At 29.1% G+C, this 14,302-nt stretch overlaps 2 protein-coding genes across 2 annotated transcripts; one reads left to right on the top strand and one right to left on the bottom strand.

Annotated features, from left to right (window-relative positions):
* Nucleotides 1–5,341: 5,341 nt before the first annotated feature.
* Nucleotides 5,342–11,001, bottom strand: LOC100162051 (very long-chain specific acyl-CoA dehydrogenase, mitochondrial). The gene is made up of 8 exons (XM_001949589.5): nucleotides 10,630–11,001; nucleotides 9,137–9,338; nucleotides 8,853–9,071; nucleotides 7,439–7,560; nucleotides 6,804–7,374; nucleotides 6,381–6,737; nucleotides 6,104–6,316; nucleotides 5,342–6,020 (listed from the first exon to the last, which is right to left on the bottom strand). The coding sequence occupies exons 1-8, from the start codon at nucleotides 10,707–10,709 to the stop codon at nucleotides 5,883–5,885; spliced, it is 1,902 nt and encodes a 633-aa protein (XP_001949624.2). The 5' UTR covers nucleotides 10,710–11,001; the 3' UTR covers nucleotides 5,342–5,882.
* Nucleotides 11,002–11,266: 265 nt separating this feature from the next.
* LOC100160013 (CG13392-like) lies at nucleotides 11,267–12,772 on the top strand. Its single transcript, NM_001161948.2, has 4 exons — nucleotides 11,267–11,704; nucleotides 11,764–11,935; nucleotides 11,999–12,124; nucleotides 12,226–12,772. Exons 1-4 carry the CDS (start codon nucleotides 11,586–11,588, stop codon nucleotides 12,478–12,480), a joined length of 672 nt encoding a protein of 223 aa, NP_001155420.1. The 5' UTR covers nucleotides 11,267–11,585; the 3' UTR covers nucleotides 12,481–12,772.
* The last annotated feature ends 1,530 nt before the right edge of the window (nucleotides 12,773–14,302 follow it).

Below are 14,302 nucleotides of genomic sequence, written 5' to 3'. Positions count from 1 at the left end.
CTTTACCAGCTATTCTAAGGGGGTCGTATTCGTCTATTGGAGGTTAAATGTCTAATAAAAGTTTTTTTTGAAATGAAAATAAACAAAACGCATGTCCAGATAATATTAGCGCATTGTGGAATAGATTTGGAAGGTACCTAGGTAGGTAAGTTACTCACATAGTCACATGGACAATTGTATGTAGCATTTTCTAAAGTGGGGAGACATGCTCATCTATACGTTTATGCACCATAAAATAAAACTCTGAATGTAAGTATATCAAAAGATTTTGACTTGAGTTATTTGTTAGTAACCTTCTAGTAGTACTATATAATATATACGTACCTATATTCAGAGTTCTATATATATATTATATATTTAATATATAAACGTATAAAAGGTGTGATCTCTGGTAAGGCGACTGGCGAGTATATAGATAGGTACCTACTTTAAAAATTTACATCATGCATGAGCTCTTCAAGTTCTTCTAATATTAAAATAAAAATGTTTAAACACTGGAACACCTATATGTACCTACTACTAATAATATATTTTGTATTAAATGACTAGGTACCTATATCATAACTGTACATATATAGAATGATTATTGATTTGTAAACATCTTAAAGACTTAAATTAAGTTAAATAGATTGTATTGATGTCTGATGTATATCTACTCTGTTCACGATTAGAACGCAACTGGCGGCCACAGGCAAAACTGGTTTTGCTACGTAAATCTAGTGCGTTCTTATCGTCGTGAACAGAGTGATCTGAGAGTATACATTTTCATTAAAAATTGCATACGGTTTTTTCAGCTTATATAAATTAAGTGAGTACCTACCTACAAAATATTATGTTTACCTACGTCATTAGTTGTTTTTTTTAAACCGCGTTTAACCAAGTTTGGCCTTGAGACGAAACCTGAACGTTTGCTGTAAAAAATAATATTTTTACGATTACCTATGTTATTATATAATCATTAATCATCTCGTAGAATCGCACTACCGTATTATAGCTGCGAGCGTACAGTTAAAACTATGTACCTACTTATGTCGGCTATGGTGGCGTCGCCGGGATTTTTAATGTGGGCTTAGAGCCAACTGTGGATAAATCATCTCTCTGTTCTCTGTAGGGCTAGTCCAGAGGTTCTAAAATAAGACATATCCGATCCCCACACCGGCCCTTGTGTTACCCCATACCTGCTCGTTTAACCCACAACATGGAATACCTACCTATTGACTATCGTATATACTAAAAATAGTATATAATTGTATTTCAGCAAAAAATGATTTCATTATAAAACTTTAGTTGTAAAATAAATATACCTATTCAAAATTCAAACATAGGATATATTTACAGTTAATCTTAAAATGTATACATAATTACATAAATGATATATTAATCCTCGGTATATAACTAATATATCTATTGTTAATCAATGGTAGAAGTAACAAACCTATTTCATATTTATTATTTAGTAGCAAAATATTTTGTCATTAATAATTAATGATTTTAAAATTTGAACCATTAGGATCGAGCGTTGTGTTATGAGAAACTGAGAAGACACAAAAATAAAGTGTTTAAAGCAGTGGCGTAGCCAGGATTTTTTTTCGGGAGGTGCTGATCAACTTTTACACTTTTACACATTAAATACGTACTAGCACAAATAGATAGCTGAAAAGTGTTAATACATATTGTACATTTTTAAATATTTTAAATACAATTTAAGACTTTTTGAGCTACTATCGTAGACCATTAAAATAATTTTTAACATTTCGGGGGGGGCTGCAGCCCCCTCAGCCCCTCCCCTGGATACGCCACTGGTTTAAAGGATTAAAGGCATTCATTATTTCCAATTATTGTAATAGCATATTATATTTTTGCAAGAAATTATAATAATTATCTATGAATATTGAATATTATATTTCATAGGTTGGAAGAGGAGTTCTGCCCGAATGTACATAATATAAAGTCACAAAAAAACATAACGGAAACATAATAATATTCAAAACTATTATTTTGATAGTAGCTAAGAATGTCCTAAGTATAGTGTTTAGAAAAACATTAATGTAGTTTTTCAATAACACTTTTCCAGTTATATAAATCTGCTAATAGATATATTATTTTTATACATTGAAAACGCAAGTGACCGCAAACAGTGTTTATATTTTTTGGTACTTGAGAACTTCCTTTACAGTATTTTTGTTTTGGGAATAGAGTAATGTCGAGTAATTTTTATTTACGGTCTTTTTAATGGAAGTAATATAGCAAACTATAATAAATCTTCAATTATTTGACCTTCAAAATAAAAAAAATCTATATATATGTATAATATATTCAGTATTGATTTACGTTTTAAGACCTAAGAAAAAAAAAATATTGTTATTCCATATCTTCTTACAAATTCAGAGAAAATACGAATATTATAATAATTCATTGGATTTCAATAGTTATAACTTTGGTTATATTTTATAGACCTTAAAACATATGTTTCAATTCATTAAGTTACAGGGATCAAAATATCCAAATTTTTAAATGGTCAATTATTAAGACCGGTTAGTATTCACCATAGACATATTTATTAATATGTCTATGGTATTCACTTTCGACCACTGTGCGCCGACGGAAGCAACACGCACATGTCAATACTTCGCGAAAAATGAAATACATAATAATTAATATTATTAAATTATTATTTGCATACCTATAAAAAACTACTAAGAGCGGTAGTCCTTTAAACATACTTCCTGAAGTTGGATTGTAATTTCGAAAAAATCGTTGAATTTATACTAGACTATGCTATTTAGAAAGAACCTTTTTTTATTAAAATTAAATGTGTCTAAAATAATTATAATACAAATATCAAATAATGTAATGCAATTATTTCATAGGATTAAAAAAAAATCTTAATTTTAGGGTCCTTTAAAAATGAAAATCGACTTCCTGAAAAGCCTAGATATTTTGTCATAGAATTCATTGGTACATGTATAAAAAAAATTGCAATCGGGCATTCCTAAGTATAATTTACCACCACTTATCGGTCTATAACGCATGAAAAATACGATCGTTCTATATCGTAAAACGATTTACGTTAACGAACGCGAACGATCTGAATCTAAGTAACAGGAACGTATGCTGTAGAGGCGTTGAACGAGTATATTATGTTTTTGCTATGCCGCCGCCGACGAAACCAAAGAACGGTGAACAAGTATCGACTAGAGCATGCGACCCTGGTACCACCGAGTCGGAATTTTGACACTGTCCATTGTCCGGCTCCGGCATTATTTTGTCGTTTGTATTTTGTTGTTATTTTGTTAGTAATTTGTATATGACGTAAAAACACGGTTTCGTACTTCAAGTACTTAAGTAACACGGCTCATTCAAGTGGTTTGTAGTATTGCAGTAAAAATACCTAGTATACAAATTATTGTAGAGCAGGACTGTCTAGAATCGTAAGAAGTCCGATTTTCGATATTTTAATATTATTATTATATTTATATTATATTAATATTTATTACATTATTTTGTTTTCATTTTTATCAATATTATCATAGAACAATAATATTATAACGATATTATGTACTATAAAATTGTGTATAATTAATTTATTAATATTGTAACAGACTCCCAAGTCCCAGACCCCAGTCCCTACTCTTATTCTTACAAGCGATTGCCTATAGAGATTAGAGAGTAGGTATTTAATTTTAATTTAAATGTAAATATTATCACGAAGAAGTTAAAATAAATTATTAAACAGTTTTATAGCCAAATCTATAATACCTAGTAATAATGATTCAATCATCATTCGCCGTAAATTCGTAATCGACGGAACGTAATCACCATACTCATTACTCACTACCCAGGTATTCCTATAAATCCCATTTCCTTACCAATTATTATCTTCCGGCTTAAAATAAACGACATTGTCGTTATTACGATAGCATAATAATAACATAATTATTATGTTATCTTTATCGATATATTATAGTAATATTTAGCAATATTAGCCTCTAGGAAACTTTAATATAATATTTCATTCAAATATTTCTAATTTAATAATTAAAAAAACGTACTATCCGCTAGGGGCTCACTGTTGTTTGATATCCGTTGTAGCCTGTGGGCCTGGGGCCATGGCCCCCTCTGCCCCTCCCCTTAATTCAGCCTTGCATACAAACACAGTAGTTTACCTAATAGTTTCATAATAGGTCTAATTAACTCTAATTTTTAAACTAACGGAGATCTGCTGAGCGTAAATGTGTCATGTTACGCACTTGTAAGTCGGAGACAACAAATATCTGTGTAGTTATAATTTATATTAGTCAAAACATTACCGTACTGATCGACATGGACACAATATGGTAATGCGATAATACTTTTAATAACTCATTTGAATTCGTTATTAAGTCTACTTGAGATTGGTCAGTACATTTTTTCCAATTTAACTTATTTAACTTACTTTTATATTTATATTATAATTTTCAAATATTAACAATAATATTTTGTTTTATATTCTGTACAAATTAAATCCCCAAAATAAAATATTACGTTTCCTAATAATATATTGACCATAATGTAAATGCAAGGGGATAAGTGATTACAAAAAATTATGATCTGGTAAACATTTTTTTTAAAAAGTTGAAGGTAAGCGTGGATCTAGAATATTTTACACTCCGCTGTATAGTGTAATTGCCAAGTGGACCTTGTCGTAGTGTAGGTCATTGTGATGGAAGTGTTAAGTCCGAATTCAATGATACTTAGAATCTAAAATACTGTTTTTTACATATAAAATTTAATACTCAAAAGAAACACCGAAAATAAAAATAGTAATAATAAAATACTAATATATTATTTATTATTTATGGTTCTGTATTCAATAATTGGGGATTGAAAGATTATCAATTATCATGCAGGCGGGGAGTAGATCTGTACGGGGAACATGTAAAATAACATATACATGATACACAGCGTCCCCGTTACATATTATCACTTTCAATCGCCAATATAAAATATAACATTGTCTAGTCAAGGTATATTGAATCATGTATTGTATCAACGCTATGTTAATCGCTACAGCTAAAGCAGCATGCTACTCCCAACCACTGTCTGTATATTATAGTTCAGTGCATATATTATACTATAAAATTATGTATAATAATATTTAAGAACGGATTGTTATGCAGCTAACACGTAAAAAACATGCAGTTAAATTTGTACAGGTTATATTTAACTATTTACATTCAATTTAAAAATTTATTCTAGAACTTGAATAGATTTTAAAAAATGAAAGTACAGTTAAAGTGGTGTTTAACTGCTGTTAGTTCAATATTAATCGATGATTAACGTTTTTATTAAAATAATTTCCTTCAGACCATGAATTAAAACAACTTTAATTACATAAAATAATTGTAGGTCAAAATAGAATACATAAGTTTGTATGCATAAAATATATACACATAGGTACGTTAAATACAAAGAAATATCAAAACAAATTTACTATTATATATATATAAATTTTTTTTTTATGCGTGTTTACAAAATACAATAATAAACAAAATTAATTATTAAAATCAATAATTTCAAACCAGTCTAACAATATAAAATATAAAATACTTAACAAAAAAAAAAAAAAATACATAATTAAATAACTAAATACAACTCAAACAATGATAATTCATAAATAAATATTAAACATTTGCCAAGTGAGATTTTAGTTTTTTAGGTAAATAGAGACGTAGTTTAATAATGATAAAAAAAAACGTGTAAGCTCAAGTTTAGTTTATTTCTATTACATTAAGAAATATATAAAAAAATAACCACCCTACCCTGATTTTAGCGATTCAATGTTTATAGAAATTAATTATTTCAGAATAAAATAGGTACTCAATTTTTAAGTTTTTAACAGTTTACAAATTTAAAGGATTAGGTTGAACTAACCCACCACTTTGACACATTTGTTCAGCAATATCACTCATTTTTGAAAAGTTATCTAAGTGCTTTCCAGACTTCAGTTGCAATAAATTGCTAGCTACTCTATCACTGGCCTAAAAATAAAAAAATAAATTATTTCAAATTAAATATGTACTTGTATAATACATAGAATACATAAAAAGCTAGTGAGACATACTTCAGAACAGTAAACTTGGGTCAACAGTGCTTCATAATCGGCAGTGGGCAGACCCAAATTGAGTGCTCGTGTTGCACGAGAAAGTACCACAGTCATAGTGTATGTATCAATAGCCGCTTGAGCTAATCTATTTAAAAGGAACTGTTCATCAATAATACCTTTTCCATGTTTGATTAACAGCGATTCTACAGCTGGTCCAAAAAGACCTACGCTCTAAAAATAACAATATTATAAAAATAGTTATATCAAGTCGAGAAAATTTTAATCATTTACTTACTTGACCAGCAAGATTAGCAGCATCTGATAATTTTGGGTGTACCAAGTGTGATAGAGATGGAGCAGAGCTAAATCCGACTGATGAGAGAGCTCGTTTAGTGACTTCTTCAAGAATTAATCCTAAATTTGCTGTTGGATTTTTGAATGCTTTTTGCAATTCTTTAAGGTGACTACCCGCAAACTGGATACCAGTTAAGGCCACAAAGAGCCTCAATATATCATTAGTACCTTCAAATATTCTGAATATCCTTAAGTCGCGCATAACTTTTTCTAGGCCTGTAGCCTTCATGTAGCCCATCCCACCCAGAATTTGTATAGCTTCATCACATACATACCAGGCAGATTCGGATGCAAAGCACTGTTGACAAATTATATATTTTTATTTATCAATTGTATTTTTTTAGAATCAATATTTTTTCTGTACCTTAGATATTGCTGCTTCTAAATGATAGTCAATTGACCCAGAATCCATGTTTCCAGATATCATATAAGCCATACTCTCTGTCACATAATGCAACATAGCCATGCGAGCAAGCTTCTCTTGTATGCTTCCAAATGAGTCCAAACGTTTACCAAACTGTACTCTGGTGGTAGCATGCTCTACGGCTTTAGCAGTCACTGATCTCATTGTACCAGACAGAGCAGCAGCCATTCCAAACCTTCCATTATTCAATATATTCATAGCTACTTTGAAACCTTGACCAACACCACCCAAAACATTTTCAATTGGTATTTTGACATCTTCATAAGTCACTTCGGCTGTATTTGAGGCTTTGATGCCCATTTTCTTCTCTGGCGGACTGTTGGAAACACCACCAAACGCTCTTTCCACAATAAAGGCAGTCACTTTGTCAACTGTCTTACCAGTCTTCTCGTCTTTGACCGGGGTTTGTGCAAATACTGTCATTATTTCTGCCATTCCTCCATTACTAATCCATATTTTATTTCCATTTAAAACAAAATGTTTACCATCAGGAGATAAGACTGCTCGAGTTCTGAAATTTTGATAATACAATATATTGTATTATAATGATAGTATCATTATTTAAAAAAACATACCTAATTGAGCCAGCATCACTACCAGATGACGGTTCAGTCAGACAAAATGCGGCAAATTCCTTATTAGATACTCTGGGAAGATATTTAGCTTTTTGTTCAGGTGTTCCAAATAGCAAAATTCCCTGTCATGATTAAAAACTACAATTTATTTTTTGATTAGATAAATACCTTACATTATAATTTATAAGACAATGTTTATTGAAAAAATATTATCAATAGTGATTTTTGTTTTATAATATTAACATGTTAGTATTACATTGCATAATTTAAATATTACAGCTTAGATATCTTTGAGGGTGTAGAAGTTTATATAATAGGTAGGTAGGTAGGGTAGGTACCATGTTGGTACACTTTTTGAGACACGCAACTTTGTTTTATTTGCAATATTTTTGTGCTAGTAAAAAACTCAACACAAGTGACATATATTTATAAAGATTGAAAGTTGAATAAAACTAGAACTTTAAGTCATTTTTAGAATATATATTATATATTTTACTAACAAAAATAGTAAATAACTGTAAAAAATCTGTACACATATCAAATGGTCAACTCAACTCCCAATCACTAAAGTATTTTTACTAGGCATGTGTAGTGTGTACATTCCTAACTGCTAAGTAATATTATTGACACTTTCAATTTATACAGTTTTGAAAACAAAAAGGAAACATAACAGTATTATGATTATTGCAACAAATTGAACAGTTTGGATGAAAGAATTTATAAAGAATTTAATCTATAATATTATATTGGAAAATAAACTTATCATGAAGGCGTATATATAATATATGTATATGCAACATAATCATTATTAACATTACAATTATGCAAAAAATTTAAAATGTTGATGTAAAGTATTTACATCGTTTTGTCATTAGATTTTAGCATGCTAAATATGACATACCATGAAACAAATAAATTAAAAATAAAACTAGTTTAATTTTTTCTATACACAACAAAGTTACTCAATTTCTTCGGTATAAACAATTTCTATGTAATACTGAAAACATTGACTTATGGGACTAGGTAAAATAATGACCATTGTACATAAAACAATTATACATTTTTATTTTTTTGGGGATAAACGTTAACTATAGATAAATATTTTATAGTTGTAGAATTTGCCAGTATAAAACAAATTGACCAGTCTACCATAAAAAAAATTGACATGATTTTAAATTGTAAATATTACTACTACTTATGGTAGAAAGGAAAAAAATAAAACACCAATACAATTTTAATTTTGATAGCCTTTTATCAAAAAAGTAAAACTACGGGTGGTTAATAACCGGGAGAAACATAATTCAGATTTATTCTGATAAAATGGATGAAGATAAAATTTTATTTTATCATTCATTTTTAAATCATATCAGATATAATACTATAGAGGTACTGTAGTTTAGATAATAGTATTTACTTTAAATCCAATTGACTGATGTGCTCCTAAAACAATACCCACAGCTAAATCATGAGCACCAACAATTTCTACCATTCTAGCATACTGAGTGTTGCTGAGACCCAAGCCACCTAAGTCTTGAGGTACTTGTAAAGAGAAAGCACCCATATCCCATAACCCTTCGAGGGTGTTAGGTTCTACTGTTTCTATCTCATCATTCTTGAGTGGGTTATTGACTTCCTTGAAAAAAAAAATTGATAAACATAAATGATAACAAATTTTTAAAATTTTTATTTGATAAATACTTTGAAAAATTTTGTCACAGGGTCGACTAGACTTGTTAAAGTTTCCGTTTGTTCATCATTTAATACATTTGGGTATGGGAAAACTTGTGAAGTTTGTAATTGACCACGGAACAGGTTCATTGTAAAAGATTTTGATTGTTTAACATCTTTTTTTGAATCTGAGGTTTTTTCTTTTAAGTGTATAGCAGATGTTGACAAGAGTCTGTTAAAACATTTTCATTATAAATTAATCAAATGTAATTATCTAGGTAGGTACAAATAAAAAAAATTATTTCCATTTTTACATAATAATGTTTGGTTATTCGATTATAAATGTAAATAATTTAATCAATTAAATAATTACTTCTTTGGTATAAAATAATAAGTAACAAGTTATTATTCATTTTGAATTTATATTTTTTTTAAATTATACAGCATAATAATGAACAAAAGGTTATCACATAGGTACCTAATCTACTCTTTTGTAAATAATTTTTGTTTAATGTATTTTTTTATCACTTATGTTTCAATGTTTTTGTGTATTCAAAATTACAAACAAATTTTAGGTACCAATAATGTTTGATTTTTCATTAAGTACCTATTAAAAAATAAAAAATAATAACCAATAACAAAGTAAATAACTAATTAGATATAAAATAGGTAATACCTATAATATAATATATAATACATTTAAAATCTCAACAACTAAAAAATTAATTCATTAGATATAAAATTAATTTCAGTTTTAATCAAACTTATAATATTTATGAAACAATTTTGAATGTATAAACTGTATGTCCTAACATTATTTTTATAAATATAATAATAATTTTACTCCACTTCCTGATTTGTATGTCAATATTATTCAATTGGCATTGTTCTATTTATAGTGAAAGTAGATAAATCAAAGCCAAATTAATCATTAATAATATATTAGATTGAGTACAAAGGACAATGTTACGTCATTAAGTGAGATAATTTGTTTCTTATTTAATAAACTCCATAAAAATATTACCTATATTAATATTTAATTAATTACCTAATTAATATTATAACATTTTAATAATAAAAATTAAACGTTCAAAATATTTGCAAATTAGACAATTATTTTAACAGCAATAAATCATAACACTGATTTAAATTAATCTTAAATTACCCTAGGTGGGTACTTAACTTAAATTTATTTTATTTTAAACCACAAAAGTAAAAAGTTGAATAAATTTAATATGTGATATAGGTATAGAGGTTAATCAATTCTTTCGTCCATCAAAAGTTGTACTTATAATGTAATTACAAATGTTGCAATGTTGGATAAATATCCAAATATTAAACTCAATATTAAATATGACAATGAGACCACCAATAATGTCTAACTATCTGCTTTTTTACTCAACTTATCATTTTTTATTAAGTATTGTTAATTTGTAAGCTGCATTGTAAACTACTGTCTACAGATACATTTTACATTCAGTTGTGCAACAAATTCAAATAAAGCAAAGCAAAATACGACATACCTTCTAGTTTTCTGAACAGTCTTATAATCTTCTAGTGTTTTCAATTGGTTACGGTTTAATTTATTGTATACTTTGAACATTTTGAAATTAGACGGTTGGAGAAAAAAAATAAAAAAACAAAAATTTATCTGAGAGTATCAACTACCCAACGCAAACAAGCTACAACAAGGAAGTGTCCGTGAGTCGTGACTAACAGCGAACTTCTGACTAATACGTATTACGTCGCCTGTTACGTACTGGTCACTGTGCCAGCTGTCAAGTTCCAACACATTACACAGCAGTACGGTACTCTAAGGCAACAATAACTAAACCAACTACGCAAGGTTGGTGTAAAAAAATAAATAATAAGAGGCCAACTCGAATTGCCAAGAACAACAACAATAATATCACAGATAATAATAATATGGTCGTGGATTGTGTTATGTGATAACTTTACTGTTCGTCAATTTTACAAAATGTAGATAAGAACAATATTGATGACCTACATCCGGGAATTTATGATAATGTACAGTGTGGCCACACGTAGGTCAAAGGATAATGGATATAGATAAGGCTGACGACTGAAGAGAAGACCAAGGGCAAGACTTGTTCTATGATAATATGCGCCTAAAAAATAAATTTGTTTTGTATAAATTCTGTAGTACCGGTGTGGTACTGTGGTGACTCGCGGCGTGCGCGACTTGGCGGCTTTGGACCACGGTTTATAGATATTAGATAAAATAATAATATAAGTTTCAATAGAATGTTTCTACCGTTCTACAATTGAGTACTCAACTGTCAACTTACAGTCGGCACTGTTTTTGATTTAATTATTAAAATTTTTTTTTTGCTGGTTTTTGTATTGACATTTGTTCCATTTTCTATTCGTCGCAAAGTACTTAGTAATAATTTACAGTTTATAATATAATTATTCGCTTTTTGCCTATTTTCCTTACCCTGCACGCTGTTGAAACACTATGTTCATCGAAAGGGGGAAACCAGAAGAAATCCCCAAGGGGGCCATACGTCTCACGAAAGATGAGGTCCAAGAGTACATGACCGACCTGATACGTAAATGGCCAAATACGATGGAATTGTCAGTGATGATAACATTGTGCAAATATCACTCTTTGAGCATGTTTTTAATACTTTTAGATGGGCGTTAAAACATGGTAATCCAATTCTATCGTCAGCCGTTGTGTTATCGAGTACGGTCATTTTAAATTTTTACCGCAAGAAACTACAACTAAGGAATTATGGACGTTTTACTTTGTTCTTGCCAATCGTTCTTGTCCCATCAATTTTCAATCAAATCTATCAAAACACAGTACGTAAATTCATATACCTAATAACATTACAAAGACAATGACATAAACCTTATATTCCATAGGTGACTACTAAATCAATAATTTTACAAGAAGATTGTCCTATTTGCATCAATACACAATCAATGTTCATACAAGTAGGCACAGGAATTGTTTATCCTCTGATGAGCACAATTGGTGGAACTTATATGGTAAATATGCGTTATACTTGAATAATCTTTTAACATTTTTTATGATTTTTATTGTTAACTCAATGTTATAAATAATCTGTCATAACTATTTATACTTTCAGTTTGCCAGCAAAATGAGTACCTTTAGTTTGAAATCTAAAGGACCTGACATTGTTAAAGAATTTGCTTTGCATGTAATGAAAATAAGTCGTCCACTATACAACAGACTTACTGCATTTGTCATTGGTCATGTATTATTAAGTTATATGATAAGTCATTACCAAATGGATAATTTTGAATTTTTAAGGAATAAAATGTTACAACAACAAATTGAAGAAATAGAAACATTACGTCTAAGGGAAAAAAATCAGTCGTAAATAATGATCCATTAATTATGTCACTGATAAAGTAATTTAATTGTAATTACTTATTAGAATCTTAAAATATATAGAATACTTTAGCTTGTAAACTGTTTTATGCTCTTAATATAACAAAAATATTACGATTAGTTGTCCAATATATGTTGATGAATTGTTTATTATTGTGAACCATAAAAACATATTGCTTATACTAATATAATATTACACATGGGTAAAGAGCATGCACATATATAAGTAGTCAGTCACGGGTTACTGGTTAGATTACATAATATTATATATTTGATCTAAATGACCAGATGTTTATTTAATCACTCTCAACCAATGTCTGTGTAATAAATTCCTGATCATTTTTTGTTTATACTCCAGCCCACAAGAAAAAGATTCTGTGCCTCGGCAAAAACATGACCCACGTGACAATTTTCTCGCTCAAATTGTGAAACATAATTTGAGCGAGAAAATTGTGATATAAAACCAGTTACTTCTCTTGTGGGCCAAAGTATATTTTTAATATTATAATTAATGAATTTAATATTAAACATTTATACCTAAATTAAAGATAAATTATAAGTTTTATTTTACTGCAAAAAAAAAATCCTTTCTTTAAAAAGAAGAGATGTTAGGTGATTATCTTCCGTTTAAAATGAAATCAGTACCGGGCGGCTAAGTTGTGCGCACGGGTCTTGCTTTGTAACACGACACAACCGAGTGTTGCCAACATAGTGGGGATGGTGTCTGACCGTTGCGAAACGAAAACTAGTCGCCACCCAGTACTGATCTAATTTTAAACAGTGTATATGTGATCTCTATAGTCTACTACTCCATTCAACTATATCTACATAAATTCCTTTACCTATTCAAAACTTAAATATATATATATTAGCGGAATATCTTTACTTACACTTGTAGATACTAGTATTTACAGTTGATGGTAATTCTTTCCCAACAAGAAGTGACACGTAAAAACCATCAATCAGTCACTTATTTAGTCAATACCTACAGTTAAATTTTGTATTTTAAATTATTTAAACTATACCTAAGTATTTTGATTATTGGTCTCCATCTTAGTAATACAACACAATAAGGTCCTAGTCAGTGGTGTTCCCAGGGAGGTGCCCCCCCCCCTTGACTCACGACATGGTATTTATTTTTATTTTTTTAAGATACCTGTCATTAAACCTTAATGACATCTTATGTATTAAATAATTGTGATTATTAAGCAATAAAATGTCAAGGGTCACCAAATTTTATCCGGCCGGTGGAAACTAAATAAAGTAAAAATTTAAAACATCGACAACACCTTAATTTAGATTCATAAAAATGGCAACACACTTAAATCAGTGGATTTTTGAAAACGTATCAACTATAAACCTATATGTAAATTTTTTTCTGTGGTTTTTGCCTTCACATCATAACGCTATAATGCCGTACATTTATACATATTTTTTTGGCAACACATTACAGTAATATGCGATACACTGGTTTAGAACCACTGATATAAAGTATAAGCATATTTCCAATAATTATATGAAGCATAATATAAGACAACAATCACCTAAGTTATTATATATACTAACATCATATATACCTATTTATCAATTAAATTAATTCATAATGTGAATTGTAATATATTCAGCAAAACAATTAAAATTAGCGTATAATAATACAATAATACAATACTTTGTAAATCATTACTAATTTAAAATGAATAATGATTATTGATCAACTATGTATAGTCTATACTACATTCACATTTTTAAGAGACACCAGCTATGACCAGTTTTTGTCAGGTGACAGTGTCTGTGGTAACCGTTAGTTGTTC

The sequence above is a fragment of the Acyrthosiphon pisum genome, chromosome A2, assembly GCF_005508785.2.
Source record: "Acyrthosiphon pisum isolate AL4f chromosome A2, pea_aphid_22Mar2018_4r6ur, whole genome shotgun sequence".
Lineage (NCBI taxonomy): Eukaryota > Metazoa > Arthropoda > Insecta > Hemiptera > Aphididae > Acyrthosiphon > Acyrthosiphon pisum.
The sequence above is the reverse complement of the archived record's forward strand: the minus strand, read 5'-3'. Positions and strand labels throughout refer to the sequence as shown.

Excerpts from the sequence above, each read along its gene's own strand:
- LOC100160013 (NM_001161948.2), top strand. The coding sequence starts at position 11,586 with ATGTTCATCGAAAGGGGGAAACCAGAAGAAATCCCCAAGGGGGCCATA. Across the intron at positions 11,936-11,998 it reads ATCAAATCTATCAAAACACA|GTGACTACTAAATCAATAAT; the intron begins GTACGTAAATTC and ends TATATTCCATAG. Across the intron at positions 12,125-12,225 it reads CAATTGGTGGAACTTATATG|TTTGCCAGCAAAATGAGTAC; the intron begins GTAAATATGCGT and ends TTATACTTTCAG.
- LOC100162051 (XM_001949589.5), bottom strand. The coding sequence starts at position 10,709 with ATGTTCAAAGTATACAATAAATTAAACCGTAACCAATTGAAAACACTA. Across the intron at positions 7,375-7,438 it reads AGTGATGCTGGCTCAATTAG|AACTCGAGCAGTCTTATCTC; the intron begins GTATGTTTTTTT and ends TCAAAATTTCAG. Across the intron at positions 6,738-6,803 it reads TAGAAGCAGCAATATCTAAG|TGCTTTGCATCCGAATCTGC; the intron begins GTACAGAAAAAA and ends ATTTGTCAACAG.